The 26009-nt window shown below is 45.2% G+C and overlaps 2 protein-coding genes across 5 annotated transcripts in view; one reads left to right on the forward strand and one right to left on the reverse strand.

Moving 5' to 3' along the window:
• The window catches only part of SLC31A2 (solute carrier family 31 member 2), a 287433-nt gene that overhangs the window by 100184 nt on the left and 161240 nt on the right, over positions 1 to 26009 (reverse strand). The window lies entirely within an intron of this gene.
• LOC309524294 (uncharacterized protein) overlaps positions 1 to 26009 on the forward strand; it is a 152651-nt gene that overhangs the window by 93396 nt on the left and 33246 nt on the right. For all 3 annotated transcript variants that reach the window (XM_082208765.1, XM_082208767.1, XM_082208766.1), the window contains exons 26-44: positions 529 to 636; positions 2397 to 2450; positions 4765 to 4818; positions 5582 to 5626; positions 7070 to 7123; positions 8888 to 8932; positions 9572 to 9625; positions 10806 to 10859; positions 11256 to 11309; positions 16206 to 16259; positions 18516 to 18569; positions 19749 to 19793; positions 21015 to 21059; positions 21271 to 21378; positions 22471 to 22524; positions 23058 to 23111; positions 23837 to 23890; positions 25315 to 25422; positions 25803 to 25856. In XM_082208765.1, the coding sequence (XP_082064891.1) occupies positions 529 to 636; positions 2397 to 2450; positions 4765 to 4818; positions 5582 to 5626; positions 7070 to 7123; positions 8888 to 8932; positions 9572 to 9625; positions 10806 to 10859; positions 11256 to 11309; positions 16206 to 16259; positions 18516 to 18569; positions 19749 to 19793; positions 21015 to 21059; positions 21271 to 21378; positions 22471 to 22524; positions 23058 to 23111; positions 23837 to 23890; positions 25315 to 25422; positions 25803 to 25856 (1152 nt within the window). The remainder of the gene's footprint in view (positions 1 to 528; positions 637 to 2396; positions 2451 to 4764; positions 4819 to 5581; positions 5627 to 7069; positions 7124 to 8887; positions 8933 to 9571; positions 9626 to 10805; positions 10860 to 11255; positions 11310 to 16205; positions 16260 to 18515; positions 18570 to 19748; positions 19794 to 21014; positions 21060 to 21270; positions 21379 to 22470; positions 22525 to 23057; positions 23112 to 23836; positions 23891 to 25314; positions 25423 to 25802; positions 25857 to 26009) is intronic.

Below are 26009 nucleotides of genomic sequence, written 5' to 3' on the forward strand. Positions count from 1 at the left end.
GGAAGTGGAGAATATGAAAGAGGAACACGGAGCAGAGCAGACCCAACCCTGATGGTCACAGAGGAAGTCACTGGTGGAGTGAAAAAGCTAACTTTTTGAGTTTCTGGTCTATGGTCTCCCCGGCTTCACTGGTGCTGATGAAGTTCCTTGCCAAGGGCGCAAGGAAGCCTAGGTATGCCTCCAAAGGCAGCATTATGATTACTGCTGCTGCTACCAATACAGCATGGATGTTTTGCCCATGAGCCATGCATTTATGATGTAGCAAAGGAATAGTATAGTTCAGAGGCAGACTTTGGTAATATGGCACCGTGAGCAAGGACAGAATTGCCCCCCTCCCCTATTTCTTATTTTCACAATTCCTTTTGGTACAGCTGCTATTATTTTGCATCCCCTCAGTTCAGCACCCTGTGGGGAGGGGACTGCCTACACTGCCCTAAATCTGGCGCTGTATAGTCAGATATAATCCTGATGTTTGCTGTTCCTAAACCTCCACAAATGATTTAGGTCTCCCAATTTCCTCTTTTTCAGGGTACGTTTGGCCTCCAAGGGACCAGGGGACTTCCAGGGGTTAGAGGTGCTACAGGACTTCTAGGGTTTCCAGGACCCAAAGGAGCAGCTGGACATCAGGGACCTGAAGTAAGGAAGGGATTTTTTGTTTAGTTTTATTAAGTTTTTAACCCTTCCAGGGCAGCAAACAACAAAGCAGCAAAATAATTTTATTTTTATTTCTTAAGAAAAGCATTTAAAAACCACTGAACTTGCTTAAAAGCAATCTAATATATCTTCACAGCTAATCAAGATTGCAAGAAACACTATATTTCAGTAACAGCCAAACCTATTTAAGATATTCTGGAAGGGGAGCCATACTCATCTATTTGCAGCAAAACCAGACAAGAGTATTGTAATATATATATGTATTTTGCCCTGCCATTGGCCATGCTGGTGGGAGCTGATGGGAGTTGTAGTTCAGCAACATCTGGAGGACCATAGGTTCCTCCACACCTGCTTAAGATTCCCAGGGATTCATTTGCCACAGAAGCTTGCGTGGTCTAGAGACCATTTTGCTAGAGTGGCTAGATCAGTGTTTATTCATGCAGACCTACATCTAAGGCTAGGGACACGGGTGGCGCTGTGGGTTAAACCACAGAGCCTAGGGCTTGCCGATCAGAAGGTCGGCGTTTCGAATCCCCGCGATGGGGTGAGCTCCCATTACTCGGTCCCTGCTGCTGCCAACCTACCAGTTCGAAAGCACCTCAAAGTGCAAGTAGATAAATAGGTACCACTCTGGTGGGAAAGTAAACGGCGTTTTCGTGCGCTGCTCTGGTTCACCAGAAGCAGCTTAGTCATGATGGCCACATGACCCGGAAGCTGTATGCCAGCTCCCTTGGCCAATAAAGCAAGATGAGTGCCACAACCCCAGAGTCGGCCATGACTGGACCTAATGTTCAGAGGTTCCTTTACATTTACATTTACATCTAGGGCTGAGGGAGAAACACAGAGAACTAAAGTTAAGACTCGAAAAAATGAGCAAATGATAGAAACTGAAATTGACAGATTCGCTCATCCCTACTTTCAGCACAATCCTAACTCAATCTTAACTCAAGGGTGAGTCCTAGTGGACTTAAGTGGGGCTTAGTTCCAGGTAAGTGAAGTCAGGATTGCATATATTCCATATTCCCATATATTCACAGAGAATAACAATGACATAAGAGGTCCCCCTACTGGTGACTTTCAGGGGATTCAAGAAATCAAGGTAGACACACACACATACACACAGCCTTACTGCTTCCACATACCTGAACTAAAATGTTTGGTCACCAATTTGCAAAATTAATATATTCACATATTCATAACTGGAAGAACAAGGGAGTCCTGCAACAAAATGTTGCAGTGTATTCTAACGTCCTAATAGGGATGCTAATGTTCAGGGTACTGACCAATCTGCAAGCCAGCCATTTAAAGGCCAGCCTACCTAATTTTCACTTCCAAAAACAGTGCACCAATCACACCCATGAAATTTGCACTTCTCTGAATTTTGCAGTTTGGTTCTCCAGCAAAGTAACATGTACCGACAAATGAATTTGCTAGTGTAAAACATGCATTTAAATGTGTTATAGTTAGTAAATGCATCTATTGGGGGGGGAAATCATACAAAAATATGTTTGAAATTTTCCACTCAAAGGCTAGTGAATTTTCCTAGGGACTTTTTTTTTTTGGTGCAAATCAATATGTAGAGAACTGAACTTAAGACGGGGGCGAGGGGAGAGAAATTGGGAGAAGTCAAAATGGGCAGGCTTGCCCATCCTTAGTCTGCGCTACTTTCCATCCAGTCCAAATAAGCTGTTCCAACATGGTTTGCGGTGATGAGTGTTGACTGAATCTTTTTGCCATTCCAGGGAGAGGAAGGGCAACTTGGTCCCCCTGGTCAAAACGGCACAGAAGGTGCAAAGGTTAGTCTAAAACTCCGTTGTTATCTGTGCTCTTGCTTAATAGTTATAATAAATCCTTCCTTAACAGGTTCCTGAGACTGCTTGCTAGAATTGGACCCTTGCCATGGACTCAAGTGTGTGGTCTTGAGCAGGTTTGACCCTTGATCTGTTTTGCGTGGTGAGTTCTCGCCTCCCACCAGTAGGAATAAAGACGCATGACACAATTATTTTAGGTTAATGGGCTAAAATTGGCCACAACTTTATTGGTTACAGGTAAAGAGCGGTATTGGCTTAGGCATTGGTCCTATCCGACTATCAAGCTTGAGCCTGTTTGCTTGAAGACCAGGAAGGGTTAACACCAGCGGGGGGAGCCCTGCTGATGCACATCAACTAGGGACTCCCTGGGGTCACCACTTGGGGGCACGCTTTAGGCCCTGACCTCCATAGGCTTCGAACGAGGCCATGCCCCCTGGAATCCTTTACCGGACTATCCTTCAATATTTGGGGGAGGTGATGGCGCTCCCCCCCCCAACACATCTACATAACAATGAGCCACACCAGGGAAAGCATTCCAGAAGCTGGGAGCCATGGCAGAAAAAGCCAGCCCAATTTTTAAAATAATAAAATTTTTATTAGGAATTACAACATAAGATTTTATCAATAAAACTTATCATCCTCATTTTCTCCCCTCCATTTTCCCCTCCCCCTCCCCAAAATATAAAACCCCCACCCTTCCACACATCCCTCCCCAGGCTTCCCTCAGTTCCTCTCTCTGATTTTTCCATACTTCTAATTCTCTGCATATTATAAAATTGTAAAAATCCTTAACCTATCTGTCTATATGTTGTTAATAATGAATTTGTGAAAGTTTATTCAAAACCTGCCAAGGATTCCAGTTCATTTTGTTGTTTCTTTAAATACTTTGTAAAAGGTTCCCATTCTTCTTTAAAGTCACAGTTGTCCTTATCACATAGTTTGTATGTCAATTTCGCCAGTTCCGCATAGTCCATCGGTTTCTCTTGCCATATTTCTTTAGTCGGTGTTTCTTCATTCTTCCATCCTTGTGCTATTAAGACACTTCCTGCTGTTGTCGCATACATAAAGATATTCTTAAATTTCCTTGGCAGGTCTTTCCCTAAAATCCCTAGCAAGAATGCTTCAGGTTTTTTAACAAATGTTAATTGGAACAGAAAAGGCCCTTTCTTATGTTGTCACTGTCCTGACATTGCACAAAGAAGGTTCTCAGATGGTGATTTCAGGGTCCAGGCTGGTTCATATGGGGAGAGGTGGTCTTTGAAGTATTTCAGTCCTGAACAACAAAGGACTATATAGGTCAGCACTTTGAATTGGACCCAGAAACTAGTTGGCAGCTAGTGCAATTGGGCCAGGATTGGCACTATATGCTCAAACCTGGCCACTGAATTCTGCAACAGCTGAAGTTTCTGAACCATCTTCAGAGGCAGCCTCCCCCATTTAACATATTGCAGTAATTTGCGGGTATAAGAAGGCTTCCCCATGGTTGCTACACCCTCTATCCATGGTACATACTGGGAGTTATACTGACAAATATCCATCTTGGAAGGGGAGAGTGGGGAGATTGGACCTGCTAATGTTTCTTTTGGCTTTGGATCAGCTACAAGGGTTTAATTTTGTTTTGAATTCCACAGTACTGCAGGAGCTAGTTTTAACACAGTAATAGGGAACCTCTGGCCCAGGAGCAAAATGCAGTCCTCCAATCTCTCCCAGGCCACACCCCTTCTTGCTAGGACACACCCTTCACAGGTCCTGCTCCATCCCTTCCTTGGGTGCTTCTGTTTAGCTCGAATTGTCCTTGAACTGCAATAGTGCTTCTTGCTTGCTTGAAAGAGAAGAGGTGTGTGTAGGAACCTCTGACTTTTACATGGCTGAAATGTAGCTTAGGACACAATGGCTTGAGTCACATATGTTGCCCCGTGCGCATGTGAAAAAGGCCGCCCCACTCCTCTTTTAACCCTTCCCTCTCCCGGTTCCATATTTTCAATCTAACACTCGTCTCACAGGTGTAATTAGCCCCATGAGGGAAATGATTCAGTAACAGTTTCTGTAACCGTATCCTCAAAGGGGATGATATTAGCTGGATTTGTATAAAGGAAATGGAGCAGGGGAGGAAAGGGTTAAATACCATTTCTTCGATACCCCCCTCCCCTTTTAATACTAATATATATCTTTTAAATGAAGAGATCTGAGTGTTGATCTTCTGGCTTTAACCTGGGATTTAGCCGTGACTTAAAGGGGGGGGTGTCTGTAAGGAATTCAACTTTGCATGAAATAACAGAATTTTCTCTCTAATCCGCAGGGCAGTCGGGGTCCAGATGGTGCAAAAGGAAGGCCCGGACAACGAGGAAAGCGGGTATGTCTCATGCCTGAAGTACCTAATTTTTCCTCAGGGGGAGGGAGGGTTTCACACAAAGGGTTAGTGGGAATGTTGAAAATATGTGAGGGATTTCAGGTATTGCTTTCACTCTGGTTTTACAAGTAATGTGTCCTACACACCACAGAAGCTTTCTTCCACCAAATCAGCCTTGAGAATTTATGGCAGGGGCATAGCTGTCAACTTTTCCCTTTTCTTGTGAGGAATCCTATTCGGAATAAGGGAATTTCCCTTTAAAAAAGGGAAACAATGACAGCTATGGGTAGGGGTGAGGGGACCAGAGGACCTGGTGTGGGCAGCGGGAGGGGGTTGACTGCAGTCCTCCAGGCCTCTTTGTAACTTTCAGGATTCTCCCTAGTTAACACCCCACACGGGCCCTACTTTGAACCCACCTTTAGTGTTTTTATTTTTGACTAGAATATGCCCTTGGACTCTGATCACCATTCTGGTTGTCCTCCTCTTGACATGCTCCCAGTGGTCAATGTCCTTCTTAAAAATGTGGTGCCCGTGTCTCGACAAAGTACTCCAGATATGTGATGTTCCCACCAAAGAAAGAATCTGAGATAACAATCAAACACCAACACCAGCATTCTTGTGTTTGGTGGAACATTTTGTGTTGACTAATACCCAAACAGCAATGCATTGGTGGCTCAAGAGCACATGGAATCAGAAATTCCCTGGGTATGTTGACTGATTAATGAGGAAAAAGACTTTCTTCAGACCACTTTCGGTTTCTCTCCAGGGCCGGATGGGCCAGCATGGACTTGTTGGAATGCCAGGACCCCCAGTAAGTAATAGGATTCCTATTGCGACTAGTCTCAATCAGGTCAACTTTGCTACTGAGGTTCAGAAAACAGTGAGTGACAAGGGAGAAAGCTTTTCAGTGGTGGCTCCCCATTTGTGGAATGTTCTCCCCATAGAGGACTGCTTGGTGCTGTCGTTTGTCCTTCTTTTGGCACCAGGTGGCAAAATATCTGAATGTCATAATATCTCTTAGACTTGCAGTGTTTGTAAGTGTTGTGAAGGGTGGGGTGATTTAAAAAATCAATCCTCCAGCCAGACTGGCAATATCCCTTCACTCACAGTGTAGGAGATTCCTGCATTCTTCAGCAGAGGTTCTTTTCATTCAGCAAAGTAAGTGGCTAATGTATATGTCAAACAAAGCTTTAATAATAAAGAAAACTATAACACAATAGCATACTGTCTGAGAGAAACTAAAACAGCATCATGAGGCAAGAATGAAGCAAGAGTGACAGTTGATCTCTCTAACTGAACACCCAAAGGGAGGGGCCAATTCCAGAGCATAATACACAAGCCCCACCCACCAGATGCCAGACATTCTACTATTCAAATTAGGCCCCAGTGTTTTTCTAACAGTTAGCTTTTGTCACCTTTGTTAATCTAAGACAGTGATTATTTGTGTGTTTTTAGTACATACTTTTTTAAAAATTGAAATTTTGTAAAGTAAAGAAGAAGAAGAAGAAGAACAGAACTGATTTGGTACCATAACATAGTACTTATAGTGACAGCATGTGCAATAGGCAAGCTATCACAAAACACAGGTACACTTCAGGGTGGAGTAAAATTATAAACAGTTATCTTTAACTAGTATGTATATAACTCCTCCCCATCATTATATGGCTTGATGGAGGTTGTAGTAAATATCCATCTTTGTTAACATATGATGTAAATGGCTACCATATTACATCAAGTTTACCTTTCTTAGCAATTCCTCTAGCTACTCAGTTTGATATGCCTTCTGGCAGTTCCCTCTTTGCGAGAAGTGAGGTTACAGGAAACCAGACAGAGGGCCTTCTCGGTAGTGGCGCCTGTCCTGTGGAACGCCCTCCCTTCAGATGTAAAGGAAATAAGCAGCTCTCCTATCTTTACAAGACATCAGAAGGCAGCCCTGTTTAGGGAAGTTTTTAATATTTAATGCTGTATTGTTTTTAACACTTGATTGGAAGCTGCCCAGAGTGGCTGGGGAAACTCAGCCAGATGAGCGGGGTGTAAATAAATTATTATTATTATTATTATTATTATTATTATTATTATTATTATTAGTGTGTCTGTGTGTTTTGTACTTCCCTTTAATGGTTGGTTGGTTGGTTGGCTGGCTGTAAATAAATGATTGATTGATTGATTGATTGATTGATTTGCTTTAAGCACTCTGCAAAACTTAAGTAATATTGTTATGCATACTCTGCTCCCTTCCATACATTTCTTCCAGGGCTTACGAGGCGTTCCTGGGATTGATGGTCCAGAAGGAAAGCCTGGTACACAGGTTCCCATTCTATACTACCTACTTTGCTATCCTTTTGACTTGATCTGGCCCTTGCTGTACTAGGCAGGATCTGGGGTTCATTTGCTTGAATAAGGGTGGATGGTCTGTATCCAGCCCAAGTCAATTCCATGCGTATTCATTCGTAAGTCCATTCTGTATCAATCTGCACTTTGAAAAAAAGTAAAGAAAGTTACATTGGGGGTTTTTTCCAGCCAAGGTATACTCAAAGTAGTAAATCCATTTGAATTAATGCACCTAAGTTAGTCATGCCCATTAACTTCAGTGGGCCTTCTCTGACTATGACTAGTACCGAATGTAACCCATTTTTTAAGAAAGCATTTCCCCCACAAAATACACATTTTTGTATGGTAAGAGTAGCTCCACCCACTTTTGCATCTGGCCTTGTCTGCCACTAGCATATGCAGGGACGCGGACTTATAAAAAATATTGGGGGGGCCCGGGAAAGCTCGTGAAATGTAAATAAGCTCATGAATATGCAAATAAGCTCATGAATATGCAAATAAAGTGGTGCCGCCCCCTCGTGAGCGAATAGGGGAGAGCGTGCTGCTGCCTATTAATCAGCTCCGGAACAGCTGATAGGCGGGAAACCTGGGGCTAGAGGCTGGAGCCCCCGCCCCCGGGGATTCCCTAATCTCACGGGGGACGGCCGGGGCTCTCTGGCTAGGGCGCGCGGCTGGCTGGCTGGCTGGCGAGGGAGCAGGTGGGGAGGAGGCGGGGGACGGCGGCGGCGCCCGAGATTATTGGGGGGGCTGAGCCCCCCCAAAAAAATTTTTTTGAGGGGGCTCAAGCCCCCTCAAGCCCCATGGAGTCGGCGCCTATGAGCATATGACCCTTGGAAAGGTGTCTATCAGGGAATGCAGCCTTCAGGCTGAAAAAGATTCTGTACCTCCTGCTCACACCTCTAGCAGCAGTGCATTTTCCCCAGTAATTTTGGAACTTGCATCTACTTACAGTGCATTTTAAATTGCTTTGGGGTGCCGCATGAGAAACCATTAATAAATGAAATATAAAACACTGTTGCTGTTCTTAAGCATCCCTGCATAGCTTCTGCCCTTGGGTGGTAGGTCGGAATGTGGAATTGAAGTCTTCATGCCATCTTAGCAGCAGAGCATCTCTCTGCATACAGAAAGTCTCAGGTTCAGTCCCTGGCATCATATCCAGATAGGACTGGGAATGACCCCTGCCTGAAACCCTGGAGAGCAGATGCCAGTCAGTGTAGACAATATTGAGCTAGGTAGACTCGTGGCATGATTCAGTGTAAGGCAGCTTCCTGTGTTCAGTGGCAGACTTACGTTTTGGGAGCCCTGAAGCTTGAACTGTTATGGGGGCCCCTTCACAACCAGCAACAAGGTCTGGGTAACCATCATTATCTTCTTCAATGGGTTTGTTTACAACAGTCTTTACAACATCTGGGCTACTGACTTGTTGAAATATATGCACACACACACAAAACAATCAATTTTCAGTCATGCAACTCAAATAACACCCAGGCTTCCACAACCTCGGCCTTCCAGATGTTTTGAGACTACAGTTCCCATCATCCCTGACCACTGGTCCTGCTAGCTAGGGATCATGGGAGTTGTAGGCCAAAAACATCTGGAGGGCCGAGATTGAGGAAGCCTGCACTAGACCCATTTTTTAAAAAAACCCGGGGCCCTCTGAGATTAGGGGACCTTCATTAGTTTCATAGATCCGCCCCTGCCTATGTTCCTATCCTTAATGTTGTTTTAACTTATCCTGCAGGGTGTTGTCGGTGCCGTGGGGAGCTCTGATCAACATGGTCTGACTGTGAGTAGAAGTGTCTCTCTCTCTCTCTCTCTCTCTCTCTCTCTGTGTGTGTGTGTGTGTGTGTGTGTGTGTAGTGATTCCGAGCTTTTCCACCAACACCAAACAGAGTTACCTGGTCCTCCCAAGTTGTATCAGTCGTAGTACATTGTTTGGCTAAATACCATCAAAACTCCAGGTGTCATTTGCCCTGCAGTCTCCCTGGGGGCCAGTAATTGCCTTGCCGGATCAGAAATCGCTTGCCAAAGGCTGTTTTTTGTTGGTGCAGGCAGGCTTGCTACTGTCTGGTGGGAATGCTGAATGGATTAACCATCCTGAGAGGGAGGGAGGAAAAGACCACCCCCGGGCACTGCTCCAGCTTGACTTTTCACACACACACCCTGCCCCAGTGTGATCTATCATCAACTGCCCCGTGATATTTTCATATGTTAACATTGCTTATTCTGTTCTACTTCAGTTGTCACAAGGGCAGGACATAGTGATCACTGCTTCATCCCCATCACCTAAATTGGTATTGCATGCAATGAATCCACAAGCTAGGTGCTAGCCATCCTTTCTGCCCTTTGTCCATCTGCAACAAAACTTCTCTCCTGCTGCTAGTAATGCCTGCAGTGTTTTTATTTGTTCTCCTCCTATTTTCAGGGCTTTGTGGGCTTTCAAGGTGACAGGGGACATGATGGACCTCCTGGATCAATGGTAAATGGAGTCTTCTACTGTGTGTGGATACAGAAATGCGCAAACGCTCTCTGAAGTTTGCCTGTGGGAAATGAAGCATTAAGTTGTTGTTGTTGTTGTTGTTGTTGTTGTTATTATTATTATTATTATTATTATTATTATTAACCACCTTTCCTCCAAGGAGCTCAAGGTGGTATACATGGTGCTCCCCCCCCTCAATTTTACCTTCACCAGGACCTGTAAGGTAGGTTAGGTTAAGAGACGGTGACTGGCCCAAGGTCACCCATTGAGCTTCATGGCTGAACGGAGATTTGAATTCAGGTCTCCAGTGTCCTAGCCCAACATCCTAACCACTATGCCACACTGTAGCCAGAGGTTGTGGTGTGTGCTTGGTTGCAGTTTTTGTATGGTGTCCCAACAGCTTTTCTGTTTTCAATGTGCCCATGATCCCTAAAAGTGTGGTGAGCTTTGTACTGGAGGGGGGAATTGTGCGAAGTCAAAATCTGAGGGTTGTAGAGGGGACCTCCCCAACTTTGCTGGCCCTCTTCAGGGGATGGACCCTCTTCTCCACTCTTCAATGGTACCCCAGAAGGTTTCCATCTCTACAGAAGGTAATGAAGCTGCTCCATTAGCTTTGTTTCCAGTACCACTCCCAATTTAATGTGTTAACACTGACTTGAAGAAACACATTTGGCCTCAAATGGCAGAAGGAACCCCTCCTCTCATCTCAAACTGCCCAGGTGTTAGGATCAGCAGAGTAGGTCCCATTTGTAGTTTTGCCACGCTCTTTGCTTCGAAGGATGGTGGCACACAAGAGGGCCTTATTTTCAGTGGCCCCCACATGGTGGTATGATCTCTCCTCTGTAGTGTATTTTGCGCCATCATTTGCATGAGGTACAATGATTGGTCAGAAGATGGACCTCTTTACCCAGGCCTTTGTTTGAGTAGTCTTCTCTCCACCGTTGTTACTGTGCAAAGTGGTGAATGTGTTGCCCAAGAATCCTGCAAAACTAGAGCTGGCACCGGTGACAATTCATTGGTGCTCCCAGTGTTATGCATCACCAAAGTCAGCAGGTAGTTTTTCATTGCTTGGAAGGCCTGATTGCTTGGGTAAGCCCCAGATTATGCCCTCTGGAGAAAAACTTCCATCTATTAATTATCCAGCCTAGCACTTGTTTTGATGACTTCTCTTTCTGAACAGGGCTGTCCCGGAAAAACAGGGGTCAACGGAGAACCAGGTTTACCAGGACTGAGGGTAAGAGCTGATAAAAATAGATTAAATCTATTCAGATTTTATTCTTTCTGTGTTATTTTGTTTATTAAATGCATATCACACCTTTCCTCCCAAAGGACAATGCATCAGTAATAAAAACAGTGCAATTAGACCAGGTAAAAACAGCTAACAATAAATTTCTAAAAGCAGTTAAACACCAGTTGGTAACTTCTAAAAGCAATCACTTTCTCTCAAATCTAAGAATTTCAGGGCCGTCATGAGCAGTACCTTTTATTTTTCAAAATGCCTGGACACATAGGGATGTTTTAAAATTCTTTCTATGAAAGATATTAATGCAGAAACTAACAATGATTCAAGACAGTGATTTGAGTTTCTGGGTTTATCTTTTCTTTTCTCCCCCCCCCCTTCCCATTCCAGGGCCTTCCTGGCAAACCTGGTCTAGAGGGGCTGCAAGGGATTGTTGGCGTCAACGTAAGTGATGGCTCTTATCCAGAGAAGGGATGAGAGACATTCAGTTCACTCCACATTTAAATGGGAGCTTAACCTAATTTGCACTTCCACCAGCTGAACCACAGCCATTCTTCGAAATTCACACTTCTCTGAATTTTGTGGTGCAGTTCTCTAGCCAAGTAATGGGCAGGGAAATGTATGTATTGGGGGTAAAGCATGCATAAATCAAGCAAAAATAACTTTAAAAAGCACACCAGGTTATGCCCAACTACATTTTACTGAGAGTAAACCGGCTAAAATCAATGGACCTAACTTAGGTCATAGAATAGAATCATAGAATCATAGAATCATAGAATCATAGAATCATAGAATCATAGAATCATAGAATCATAGAATCATAGAGTTGGAAGAGACCACAAGGGCCATCGAGTCCAACCCCCTGCCAAGCAGGAAACACCACCAGAGCACTCCTGACATATGGTTGTCAAGCCTCTGCTTAAAGACCTCCAAAGTAGGAGACTCCACCACACTCCTTGGCAGCAAATTCCACTGTCGAACAGCTCTTACTGTCAGGAAGTTCTTCCTAATGTTTAGGTGGAATCTTCTTTCTTGTAGTTTGGATCCATTGCTCCGTGTCCGCTTCTCCGGAGCAGCAGAAAACAACCTTTCTCCCTCCTCTATGTGACATCCTTTTATATATTTGAACATGGCTATCATATCACCCCTTAACCTCCTCTTCTCCAGGCTAAACATGCCCCGCTCCCTTAGCCGTTCCTCATAAGGCATCGTTTCCAGGCCTTTGACCATTTTGGTTGCCCTCCTCTGGACACGTTCCAGTTTGTCAGTGTCCTTCTTGAATTGTGGTGCCCAGAACTGGACACAGTACTCCAGTTGAGGTCGGACCAGAGCAGAATACAGTGGCACTATTACTTCCCTTGATCTAGATGCTATACTCCTATTGATGCAGCCCAGAATTGCATTGGCTTTTTTGGCTGCCGCATCACACTGTTGGCTCATGTCAAGTTTGTGGTCAACCAAGACTCCTAGATCCTTTTCACATGTACTGCTCTCAAGCCAGGTTCCCCCATCTTGTATTTGTGCCTCTCATTTTTTTTGCCCAAGTGCAATACTTTACATTTCTCCCTGTTAAAATTCATCTTGTTTGTTTTGGCCCAGTTCTCTAATCTGTCAAGGTCGTTTTGAAGTGTGATCCTGTCCTCTGGGGTGTTAGCCACCCCTCCCAGTTTGGTGTCATCTGCAAATTTGATCAGGATGCCCTTGAGTCCATCATCCAAGTTGTTGACAAAGATGTTGAATAAGACCGGGCCCAAGACAGAACCCTGTGGCACCCCACTAGTCACTCTTCTCCAGGATGAAGAGGAACCATTGATGAGCACCCTTTGGGTTCGGTCAGTCAGCCAGTTACAAATCCACTGAGTGGTAGCATAGTCAAGACCGCATTTTACCAGCTTCTTTACAAGAATATCATGGGGCACCTTGTCAAATGCCTTGCTGAAATCAAGGTAGGCTACATCCACTGCGTTCCCTTCATCTACCAGGCTTGTAATTCTGTCAAAAAACGAGATCAGGTTAGTCTGACATGACTTATTTTTCAGAAATCCATGCTGACTATTGGTGATCACAGCATTCCTTTCTAGGTGCTCACAGACTGTTTGCTTAATGATCTGCTCCAGAATCTTCCCTGCTATTGATGTCAGACTGACTGGGCGGTAATTATTTGGGTCCTCTCTTTTCCTCTTTTTGAAAATAGGGACAACATTTGCCCTCCTCCAGTCTGCTGGGATTTCACCTGTTCTCCAGGAATTCTCAAAGATGACTGCCAGTGGTTCTGAGATCACATCTGCCAGTTCTTTTAATACTCTTGGATGCAATTCATCTGGCCCTGGAGACTTGAATACATCTAAACTAGCCAAATATTCTTGTACTATCTCCTTAGTTATTCTGGGCTGTGTTTCATTTGCTGAATCATTTGCTCCAAATTCTTCAGGTCGGGCATTGTTTTCTTTATCGGAGAAGACTGAGGCAAAGAAGGCATTGAGGAGTTCAGCCCTTTCTGTGTCCCCTGTTTGCATTTCACCATCTGTTCCTCTGAGTGACCCCACTGTTTCTTTGTTCTTCCTTTTGCTACGAACATACCCATAAAAGCCTTTTTTGTTGCTTTTAACCTCTCTAGCAAGCCTGAGTTCATTCTGTGCTTTAGCTTTTCTGACTTTGTGTCTAAACGTGCTGGCTATGTGCTTGAATTCCTCTTTGGTGGTTTCCCCCCTTTTCCATTTTTTGTACACATCCTTTTTAAATCTTAATTCAGTTAAAAGTTCTTTAGATAGCCACCCTGGCTTCTTTAGGCACCTTCCATGTTTCCGTCTCATTGGTATTGCCTGACGTTGTGCTTTTACTATCTCCCTCTTAACAAACTCCCAGCCATCATGAACTCCCTTTCCTTTTAGTATTGTTGTCCATGGGATCTCACCCAGCACTTCCCTAAGTTTTATGAAGTCGGCTTTCTTAAAGTCAAGAAATTGAGTCCTAGTATGCTTGGCTGCTCCTTTCCGCTGTATAGTAAACTTCAGAAGAGCATGATCACTCGCGCCTACTGATCCTTCCACTTCTACTCCACTAACCAGGTCATCAACATTGGTTAGGACCAGATCTAAAATGGCTGTTCCTCTTGTTGCTTCTCCCACTTTCTGGACAATGAAGTTGTCTGCAAGGCCAGTGAGGAATCTGTTTGACCTTATGCTCTTGGCTGAGTTTGACGTCCAACAAATATCCGGGTAATTGAAGTCCCCCATTACTACTATCTCCCTTCCTTTTGCATGCTTGGCCATCTGTTCCAGGAAGGCATCATCTATGTCCTCCGTTTGGCTTGGGGATCTATAGTAAACTCCCACAATGAGGTCTCTGTTATTCTTCTCTCCCTTAATTTTGACCCAAATGCTCTCACTTTGGCTTTGAGGATCTAAATCTTGGATCTCTTCACAGGTATACACATCCTTGACATATAACGCCACTCCTCCTCCTTTCTTATCTGGTCTGTTTCTCTGAAATAGATTGTATCCCCCCATTATTACATTCCAATCGTGGGACTTATCCCACCAGGTTTCAGTGATGCCTATTATGTCATATTTAGTTTGCTGTACCAAGAGCTCAAAATCATCTTGTTTATTTCCCATGCTTTGCGCATTAGTGTACAGACATTGAAGTCCATTAATCATTCCCCCGTGTCTCTTATTTAAGGATTTTTTCCTCCCACCACTAGGTCCGCGTGCTGTTTGCTCCATTTGGTCTATGACATTTGGATGATCATCTTCATTAATTGATAGACTCCTACCTTCAGGAGCACTGTCTCCCTCCCCCACATTAGTCAGTTTAAAGCCCTCCTGATGAGGTTTCTGAGATTTTTGGCAAAAACATTTCTCCCAACCGTTGTGAGGTGCAGCCCATCACTTGCCAGAAGTCCATCTTCAAGAAACTGCAGTCCGTGATCTAAGAATCCAAACCGTTCCTGTTTACACCATTTGCGAAGCCAGCTGTTCACTTCCACTATTTTCCCCTCTCTCCCTGGGCCACGTCGTTCAACTGGGAGGACAGATGAAATGACAATTTTTGCATTTAATTGCTTCAATTTCCTGCCGAGAGCCTCGTAGTCTCTTTTGATCTTCTGGAGGCTATTGCTTGCAGTGTCATTGGTTCCCACATGAACCAAGAGGAAGGGGTATTTGTCAGTGGGTTTTATGATTCCTTGCAGTCATTCAGTTACATCTTGGATCTTAGCCCCGGGGAGACAGCACACTTCCTGAGACATCTTGTCAGGCCCACAGATCACTGCTTCTGTTCCCCTCAGTAGGGAATCCCCTATCACCACTATACGCCTCCTCTTGGGTTTGGTCGGGGTTCTTCCGTGAGCTGTCCGTTCCAAGGTCGCCTGCACATTCCCTGAGGACTGACTTTGCTGCTCGTCTTCATATACCTGATTGACTGTAATGAGGGAGAGATCCTCAAATGGAGTCTGCTCTTCGTCTTCCATGCTAGGGGAGAGGACCTCAAAGCGATTGTGTATTTCTAAACAATCAGAGTGAACCCTGGGCCTCCTACTTCTTTGAGTCACGTTTCTCCATATATCTGGCTCCTGTGTTAGTGAACTAGACTCCTTCTCAGGGGAGTCCCCTGTCTCCTCCTTGGTCCACTGTGTTGGGTTGCACTGGATACAACCTATAATATTTGGGGAAATTGCTTAATATACATAGTCTTGCAGAGCAAAACTGCATACACTAAAAAGTGTTTATTAGGAGAAAATTGCACTGGAAGGCTGATGAATTTTTGTGAGGACTTTTTAAATCATAAGCTGATGTAAAATGGTGGCACGCTGAACTTACGATTGGAGAAATGAGAAACTGAAATTGATATATTTGCCCATACTTACTCCAGAGTGGGGAAGATGGATCAACCTATTTCCCTTCTGACTTAGTTCTGCATGTACTCAGTCAACCTTGCTACTTTTTCCATGTGATAGTCCTTCAGATATTTGAAGATGCCTGTCATATCACCTCAGCCATTCCTCACAAGGCTTGGTTTCCAGACCCTTGATCATTTTCGTTGTCCTCCTCTGCACACGTTCCAGCTTATCAACATCCTTCTTAAATTGTGGTGCCCAGAATTGGACACAGGACTCCAGGTGGGGCATGACCAAGGCAGAATAGAGCAGTAGTATCACCTCTCTTGGTCTGGACACTATACTTCTGTTGATGCAGCCTAGAGTTTATTAGCTATTTCTGCTGATGCATCGCACTGTTGACTGTGTGTTAAACTTGTGGTATACTAAGATCCCCAGATCCTTTTCACATGTAATGGAGGGCTTCTTAACTTGACAAGTGTTGTTAAACCCTTATATTCCAGGGCTATCCAGGATCATTTGGTGACAGAGGAAAGCCTGGTCCCAGGGGCAAAAAGGTAGGGGTTGTCAGAACATTTGGCATCAGGAGATTAAATGTTTTCCAGGGCCAAGCAACATTACAATTTATTTATTTTGCAGATTTATGAATTGTTCAATAGCCAGAAGCCATCCAAGCAGAGCAGAATAAAATCAAATGGGATATGATACAAAAGATGCAGACCCTAAAAATGAGATAAAATTTAAAAGACACAGATTCTTAATAACCATATGAAATACAAAGATACACAGTGCCATACTTTTCCGTGTATAAGACACCCCCATGTATAAGAAGTAGAGAAGAGGAAGAGTTTGGATTTGATATTCCGCTTTATCACTACCTGAAGGAGTCTCAAAGCGGCTAACATTCTCCTTTCTCTTCCTCCCCCACAACAAACGCTCTGTGAGGTGAGTGGGGCTGAGAGACTTCAGAGAAGTGTGACTGGCCCAAGGTCACCCAGCAGCTGCATGTGGAGGAGCGGAGACGCGAACCCGGTTCCCTAGATTACGAGTCTATCACTCTTAACCACTACACCACACTGGCTCTCGCCCCTTATTAGGAAAGACGCCCCTATAAGATGCCCCCTATTAAGAAAATGGGAAGAGATGGCACAAAGTTGTTGAGCTTTTTTGTGGAAGATTGCCCAGAATTGTTTGGCTTTTTTTAGGGGGGAATGCCAAAAATCGCTCACCTGCACGCGTCACAAAATCCACTTCTCGTCTGTCCCCTCACTGGCAGAAGCTGCCAATCGCCCGCCCAATTCTCACAGCATCAAAACCACCCATTGACACAGCGACCAATAACACACACAATAGCCACTGGAAGCTGTGGCAACAACCAAAGAAACGTCTACCCTATGCCCTACCCATGTATAAGACGACCCCCATTTTTTAGCAGGATTTTTACAGAAAATAAAGTAGTCTTATACACGGAAAAGTGTGGTATCTACAAGCAATAAAACCATTTCTAAAAATTATTCAATTAATATTCCGTAAATGATTGTGTGGTCTTAAACAAATATGTCGCCGGCTACTGCTTAGTGATTAAGATGCTACGTACCTATCTTAATCTCAGCTGGTAGCTTATTCCAGAGGACTAGAGCTGCAACACTAAATAGCATTATGCGTACTATTTGAAAATGTGATTAAGACATATCACCTCTCTTTCTTAACCATAAGCAGCTGTGGAGAGTGTGGGATCTGCGCTGGAACACGGGGAGATTGTTCCCTATGTGTCATATGCAAACACTGACCTCAATTGAAGCAAGCCTTGTGCAGGGCTCAGGCTGAATGATGAAGAGGAGCAGTGCTCCAGTGTTGCTTCAGCAACAGCTAACTGTAGACTGAGCCCAATATAGGAGCAAATAGTTCTGTCTCAGTCATAAGAGCTACCAATACTAAATTGGGCCTTTGCTCAGCCTTCTCCAACACTCTTTCACTCTAATGGAGTGGGGGAGACTCTGGTTTTACTGGTACCTCTGTGATGGCCTCCTCTGAGTCGGGGGGGGGATAGCAGTGTGGTCTCATTGGGCCTGAAGGGGCATTGGTACCAGGGGCACCACTTCTGGAAGTGTTTTTTGTAGCATTGTGTGCAATTCTTCTAAGCCAGAGTCTACAATCTCATCTCCTAATGAAGGGGAATTAGATCCCAGGTTGTGACACCATGGAAATTTCCTAATGAGCTAACCCTCTTCCCCAGCATGCTATTTGCTCACAAAAAAACCCTACGTAATTTTCCGTGTATAAGGCTAGGTTTTTTTAAACCAAAAATTAGGTTTAAAATTGGGGTTCGTCTTATACATAGGTAGTGCTGAGCACTGGCGGAGGAAGAGGAGTGGGGGGGAGCGCACCGCCCCCGGCAGCAAGACTCCGGTGGGGTGCCATCGCTGCTGCCCCCCTGCCCGTGCTGGGCACCACGCACCTGCAGGCGGCTTGCCACGCCCCCAGGACATGCCCCAGCCACTCCCCCACCTGCTCTCCGCCCCCCCCCCGGTGCGAGAGCATGATGCTCCGCCACTGGTGCTGAGGGGTGTTTTCTTAATTTGGAGTCCCCCAAAATACACATGGGGGCGTCTTATACACAGAAAAATATGGTACGTCTATTGTCAGCAGGTATTAGTGAGATCTGTGTTCATTTGTGCATGCACTAATAGTTTGGGGAGCCCATACTACCACTGGTGCTGCTGCTACTGTATGCAAGGAAGTGATCTCATAGTAAACCATGCCTTCCTGTCCTCTCCGCTCTCTACTCCCCCTGCCTTTTGCCATCTTCGCAGGGAAAGCCTGGAATCCGAGGCCCTACTGGATTTCCAGGAAAATCTGGTTCCAAAGTGAGTGTCATTTTCTGCTATGCTCCCTTACTCCTAAATGGTTGGAGGCACCTTCTGTTGTGTCAATCCCCTGGCAATGCCTCCCCAGGCGGGATTGGGCGATTGGCTAAGGTGGAGATCTCCAGGTATCCAGCCGGGAGAGGGTGAAGCCAGCCCAAACTACCGGGAGCCGCACTGGGATCTGGGGGGCTGCATGTGACCACGCAAAAAGCCCCCCCCCCATTTGATGTGGGGTCCAGTCATTCTCCTGAAAACCAGTTTTGGGGAAGCCAGACAAGGGGAGAGGGCTCTTGTGATCGGGTTCTGCTTGTGGGTTTCCCCACAGGCATCTGGTTGGACAGTATGAGGACAGGATGCTGATGGGCCATTGGCCTGATCCAGCAAGGTTTCTACTTATGTTCTTAACGTCCCCAGTTCTATTGGACTACATTGGGATCAGCTGGAAGACACAGTTCATTTGCAGGGTTAGAGAGCCCATTCCCTCCAACATTTTCCCGATGAAAATAGGGATGTCCCATTCCAGAATGATAATTTTACTATTTATACCCCACACATCTTACTGGGTTGCCCCAGCCACTCTGGGCAGCTTCCAACATATATAAAAACATAATAAGACATTAAACATTTTTAAAAAAGCAACACTTTCCCTATACAGGATTGCCTTCAGATGACTCGGGGGTCAGATAACTCCATACCCTCCAACATTTCTCCAATGAAAATAGGGACATCCTAAGGAAAAGTGGGACGTTCCAGCATCAAATCAGAAACCGGGATGGTTTCTCTAAATCAGGGGTCAGCAACCTAAGGCCCATGGGCCGGAAGTGGCCTGCAGAGGTCGTTTGACCGGCCTACAAACCACCCCCAAACCGAGTTACCCGTTTGTGTGCTGCACTAAACCGGCACAGCGTGGTGGGGGCCTCGCTTCCACGGTGCTGGAAATCACATCTGCGCAGAGGCCGAAAATCGCAGGCGCACGCACTTGTGTGCAATCTGGCCCACAGAGGGATCTCCGTGGGACCAATCCGGCCTAGGCAAGATAAATCTTGCCGACCCCTGCTCTAAATCAGGGACGTCCCTGGAAAATAGGGACACTTGGAGGGTCTGAGAGTCCTGAGTGGTCCCTTGGCAGCAGAGGTTTTTTTTTTTTTTTAACCTTATTTGGCTTTTCTCCCTGCATAGGGTCCACCAGGGCCATCTGGCATGAAAGGCCTTCCTGGCCCACAGGTATGTTCCCCTCCTCACAAAGTTTTCATCTCCTTTTTTTTTAAATAACATCTCCTATTTTATTATTTTATTTTATTTATCATTTTATTCCATTCCATCATACATAAGTTGACCTGCTTACCCTTACACCAATCCTGATCACCTGGGCCTGCACAATGTGTGCCTTGGTGAGACGTCATAGCTGTGGGTGAGAGCATGTCTCTACACTAAGGGCGGCTAAACTATGGCCTTCCAGGTGCAACTGAACTATGACTCCCATAGTCCTTGGCCATTGGCCATGCCGGGGCTGATGGCAATTGGAGTCCTAAAACATATGGAGAGCCACACACCAGCCCCCACAGTTGTAGTTTTAATAAAGGAGAATGAAATCCTTTTTTTCTTATTCCTTGTGACCAAAACAGACCTAACATGGCAGGTAAGTGACTGGATCTTTCAATGGAGTTTCTGCCTTCCTTTCAGCAGTGTGGGTAGGGTGGGGCAGAGTCAGAGCTGTGGCACCTGGGGGGGGGGCGAGACTAGACCAGCAGAAAAGTTCCCACTTTACTCTCCTTGCCGCCGTCCATATCAACATGCCAATTTCTACTGATCAGTCACATTATTATTATTAACAGTCATTCATCACTTACTGCAGAAAGTGCCTCAAAGCAACCTGCAATTAGTTTAAAAAACAACAACCATACAAATGCAAAATCTAAACCAGCATCAAAAGAGCACTACATTATTTTAGTAAAAGTATTCATTGTGCAATATTATAAAGCAAAAAACTTATTCTACCCTACTAAAAAATAAACACCACCACTTTATTGTTGTTGTTGTTCTTTAGTCATTTAGTCATGTCCGACTCTTCGTGACCCCATGGACCAGAGCACACCAGACACTTTTATATGCTTGTTGTCTTTGTCCATGGAGTTTTCTTGGCAGGGATACTGGAGTGGCTTGCCGGTTCCTGCTCCAGCTGGATCACGTTTGGTCAAAACTCTCCACTATGACCTGTCCATCTTGGGTGGCCCTGCACGGCATAGCTCATAGCTTCTCTGAGTTATTCAAGCCCCTTTGCCACGGCAAGGCAGTGATCCATGAAGGAGACCACCACATTATCCTGCTAAAAATGCTCATCCTGCAGTACCCCACCCTACTCAAAGATGAACATGAAAACTAGAGGCTAGAGTATGAAAAGAAGGTGTCCATCCTCTGCAGGAATAACCTTCTCATTTCTTTCAGGGCAGAATGGGAGATGTGGGCCCCAGGGGATTTCCTGGAAGCTTGGTAAGCATATGGTTACCTGAGCATGGGCAGGGGCTCACTTAGCCCTGATCCTGCCATGCCCCTTCCTACAGTCTTGGCAAGAAAGAAGGGGATTTCTGCCATTCTCATCTCTTTATGAGCTTGCAAATGAAAATGTTCTTCTCTTCCTTTATGAAATGCACTTGTGCACCCTGATTTCTCCCACCCAGAAATATTTTTTCCTACTCCATAGGGACTTCCTGGTCTACATGGACAAAATGGCATCCCAGGAAAGCCAGGACTAGCAGGAGAATCAGGGTCCATTGGTCCAGTGGGAGTAACTGGTCCACCAGGGTGCCCGGTATGTACACATGCGTATCTGTGCCTGGATGCTACGTGTTTTGGAGCTTGGTGACAGCTCCAGGTTCAGTGGGGGTAAGAGGGTCTTCTTAGCCAGGCAGGACTGAAGGGATAGCAGCATCAAGGAGTGCCCAGATGGCTTGTGTAAACAAGCCAACCCCTTTGTCCCATAGAGAAAATAATTGCCGGTCTCTCTGTGCTGTGAATGAAGGACAGTTTCACTGTTACGTATGCCAGGGACGGAAAGCCCTGGCTTGGGGGCCAAAAGCAGTCCCCCAAGCCTCTTGAGATTCTCCCCAGACTGCACCCCTCACCAGCCCTACTTCACATCCTACTTGAGTGTTTTAACACTCTTGATAATGGGCACCCTTGATAATGCCTGGATGGAAGAAGTGATGAGTGAATGTATCACTAGAAATTAGCCTTCTGCACTAGTGCATTGATTTAAGTGATTGCCTCAGGTTTTCCTGATTTAACTATTACCATCGATAACCTGTAACTGTAAAGGGGGTTGGGGAGCATGAGAAGGAAGCACAATTAAAATACAGTGGTGCCTCGCAAGACGAAAAGAATCCGTTCCGCGAGTTCTTCGTCTTGCGGTTTTTTCGTCTTGCAAAGCAAGCCCATTAGCGGCTTAGCGGATTAGCACTATTAGCGGCTTAGCAGGCTTAGCGGATCAGCTGATAAGCGGCTTGGCGGCTTAGCGGATCAGCTGTTAAGCAGCTTAGCGGCTTAGGATCAGCTGATAAGCGGCTTAGTGGCTTGGGAAAAGGGGGGGAGGGGAAAACCCCCGCAGGAACTTTCAAGACATTTTCGTCTTGCAAAGCAAGCCCATAGGAAATTTGTTTTGCGAAGCACCTCCAAAACGGAAAACCCTTTCGTCTAGCGGGTTTTCCGTCTTGCGAGGCATTCGTCTTGTGGGGCACCACTGTAACAACAAGAAATTCATCTGCTATTTCCATGATTTAATTTTAGACTTTTTCCTGAGTTTATCCTGGTAGGTAGGTGGAGCAGCAGATTATCATTATACGAAACAATCCTAATGTACAACTTGTCCTTGTCCTTAATTGTAAAGTGTGTACTATCTTTACAGGGAAGAGATGGGCCAGCAGGTCTAAGGGGACCCATTGGAGAGAAAGGAGAAAAGGTAAGTTAAGGGTGGAAGTAAGAGGATCTCACCCACACACTGGTCTTCCAAGGTTGCTACATGTCAAAGAGCTAAAGGCATTCTTTTGCTCTCATAAAAGCTGGAATACTGATCTTAAAATATCATCTCATCCCCTGTATACACAACTGACCCCTGTGTTCTGCAGGAGAGCATCCTCTGCAAATGCTATCCTTTCAGGGGGTCCTTCCCACACAATGCTGGACTTTTGGTGTCATGCTAGAACTTAGAACTCCCTCCCATTGCATATCAGACAGGCACCTTCTCTGTTGCCCTTTTGGCACCTGCTAAATACATCCCACTTTCTATATATACCTTCTGAAATATTTATACCAGTAGGTGTCAGTGTTGGATTTGAATTGCTTGCCTGGAAATGCCTGGGATTGAACCTGGAGTTTTCCCATGCCAACTAGATACTCTACTACTAAGCTGTGGGCTTCCCCAGTCTGAGCAGCACTGCTCTGTGTAAACCCATCTTTTGCAGCCTATATTGTTGAATACCCTTTTTTCTTTAGGGTGCCTCCGGAGGCCCTGGTGCAGCTGGTGTCAGTGGGCTCGATGGAGAGCAGGTATGGTATGGAAATATAGTAGAATGCATCCTCTTTCCCTCTCTCTTTTGTTTTCTATCAGGTGCTGTCCTGCTTACAATGCTAGAAACTAGATGGAGATGTATTAAAAAATACCTAAAGACAACTCTGGGAATTGGAACTCTGTGAGGGGAATGCTGGTGATGGTGGTGTCCTAGCAACTCTCAGCTCCCTTAAACTACAGTGGTGCAGATAGGGCCTCGTTATTCTATGCACAAACATGCAAACACGTTAACTTCAGTTCTCCCATTGCAAAAGAGCCTGCATGAAAATTTGTATCCATTTTCATGCAGCTTTCTCCTAATGTATTTTTTTTGTACATAGTTTTGGCTAGTATAAGCATTCTGACAAGCAATTTCCCTCTTTCAGAATGCAATTTCATATATGTGACTGCACTCTGCACTGCTTGTCAAAATGGTTACACTAGCCAAAAGTTTCTCACTTTTACATATTTGACACACATTTTTGTACATATCTTCTAGAGGAAAATTCTGTGTTGCAAAATGCAGGAGTGTGAATTTCAAATGAGAACTGTGTCTTGTTTGCAAGGTGCAAATCCAGGACTATCTGGGGAATAAATTTATCCCCTATCCTTAATCCATACCGAAACCTTGTGAAATCCACCAGCCTGTGATATTTGTGCTCTCCTTTTTCTATGTGCATGTACAGAGTGCAGGATTATTATTGTGTGTTTCTTTTCCCTCTAGGGTGTCCCAGGCATACCTGGAGTGGAAGGTCAACCTGGGTTAAAAGGGGAAAAGGTGAGTGCTAACAAGTTTTCTCTTGAACCACCTGGATTTTGAGAATCTTAGAATTCAGAGGATGTTGCTCTTGTTCTATAGGAAGAAGCTTGATTAGCATTCTTCCACCCGTGGGACTCCCATTTGCCAAATTCATTCATCTGCTCAAAGGTTCTTGTGGCTACAGTTGAGAAAAGGTTGCAGAATTTGGGACTTTTTAGTTTAGAGAACTAATGACATGGTAGAAGTTTATAGAATTATGCATGGCATGAAGAAGTGGACAAAGAAGCACATTCTTCCCTCTCCCATAACACTAGAACTTGTAGACATCCAATGAAGCTGAATGTTGGAAGATTCAGAACAGATAAAACAAAGGACCTCTTCAGTGGTGAGCCAGCGTGGTGTAGTGGTTCAGAGCGGTGGACTAGTAATCTGGGGAACCGGGTTTGCATCTCTGCTCCTCCACATGCAGCTGCTGGGTGACCTTGGGCCAGTCACACTTCTCTCAAGTCTCTCAGCCCCACTCACCTCACAGATTGTTTGTTGTGGGTGAGGAAGGGAAAGGAGATTGTTAGCCCCTTTGAGACTCATTAGGTAAAGGTAAAGGGACCCCCGACCGTTAGGTCCAGTCGTGACTGACTCTGGGGTTGCAGTGCTCATCTTGCTTTATTGGCCAAGGGAGCCAGCGTACAGCTTCTGGGTCATGTGACCAGCATGACTAAGCCGCTTCTGGTGAACCAGCGCAGCGCACGGAAACACCGTTTACCTTCCCGCCAGAGCGGTACCTATTTATCTACTTGCACTTTGATGTGCTTTTGAACTGCTAGGTTGGCAGGAGCAGGGACCGAGCAATGGGAGCTCACCCCATCGCGGGGATTCGAACTGCCGACCTTCTGATCGGCAAGTCCTAGGCTCTGTGGTTTAACCCACAGCGCCACCCGCATCCCTCTTGAGACTCATTAGGGTAGTGATAAAGCAGGATATCAAATCCAAACTCTTCTTCTTCTTCCTTTTCATACAGCTCATAGTTAAACAATGGAACTCACTCCCACAGGAGGCAGTGTTGGCCACCAACTTGGATGGCTCTAAAAGAGGACTGGACAAATACCATACTATCTATGGTAGTAGCCACAGTGGCTCTGCTCTGCCTCCACAGTCAGAGGCAGTAATGGTTCTGAATACCAGTTGCTGGAAGCCACAGGAAGGGAGAGTGCTGCTGCGCTTGGTTCCTGCTAGCAGTTTTTTCATGGGCATCAGGTGGCCAATGTGAGAATAAGTTCCATAGATTAATCATGTGATCCATGAAGAAGTACTTTATTTAATCTGTCTGGAGGAAGAACCCTTTGTGGTTTGCAGCTGCAACCACCATCAGTATACTGTGAGTAAATCCAGACTCAAGTGCATCTCGTTCCAATGTCATTCTTTCTTTTATTATTGCTTTCCAGGGTAACAAAGGAGCCCCAGGGGCCGCAGGTGTTCAGGGTGACATTGGAGAGACCGGAGAGAAGGGCCCAGAAGGGCAGCCTGGTGGATATGGAGAGCTGGGGAAGGAGGTAATCTGCACACAATTCCTTTGAAGTGGGTTTTTCAGGCCAGGTTATCAACAGCAAGGGTGCATTCAGATGTGGGGGATGTTAAAAGGATTTTTTCTGATTTTAATGCTAGACTTTCTGCTCTGTTCTTCAGTACTTCTTTCATATTGCAGGGCCTGTCGCACTATGGAACTGTGGCTTTTGGACATGCCACACTAAATTTAATTCACATCAATGGGCATGGTGTGACACAAAAAACAGACGCCATTGGCCAGTGTCATTGGACTCAGTATCCAGGAAGCTGGATTCATGCATGGGGTTGCTGTGGGGAATTCTGAGCACAGGGTTTGATGTTATGGTACAAAGACCCTTTCCTAAAGAGACGTGTTTCTCTTCTACAGGGTGACTATGGAGACCCTGGAGATCCAGGAGATCCAGGGCCAAATGGAAAAAAGGTGTAGTAGATCTGTCCTGATTTTCCCCCTTCTATCTCCCTCTCACCAATAATCTCTCAGAATGTTTGAGTGGCTTGAGGGTATATTCTCTCTTTCCTTAGAATGTACCGTATTTTTCCATCTATAAGATGCCCCCATGTATAGGACGCCCCC

Source organism: Podarcis vaucheri (genome assembly GCF_965113315.1).
Source record: "Podarcis vaucheri genome assembly, chromosome: Z".
Classification (NCBI taxonomy): Eukaryota; Metazoa; Chordata; class Lepidosauria; order Squamata; family Lacertidae; genus Podarcis; species Podarcis vaucheri.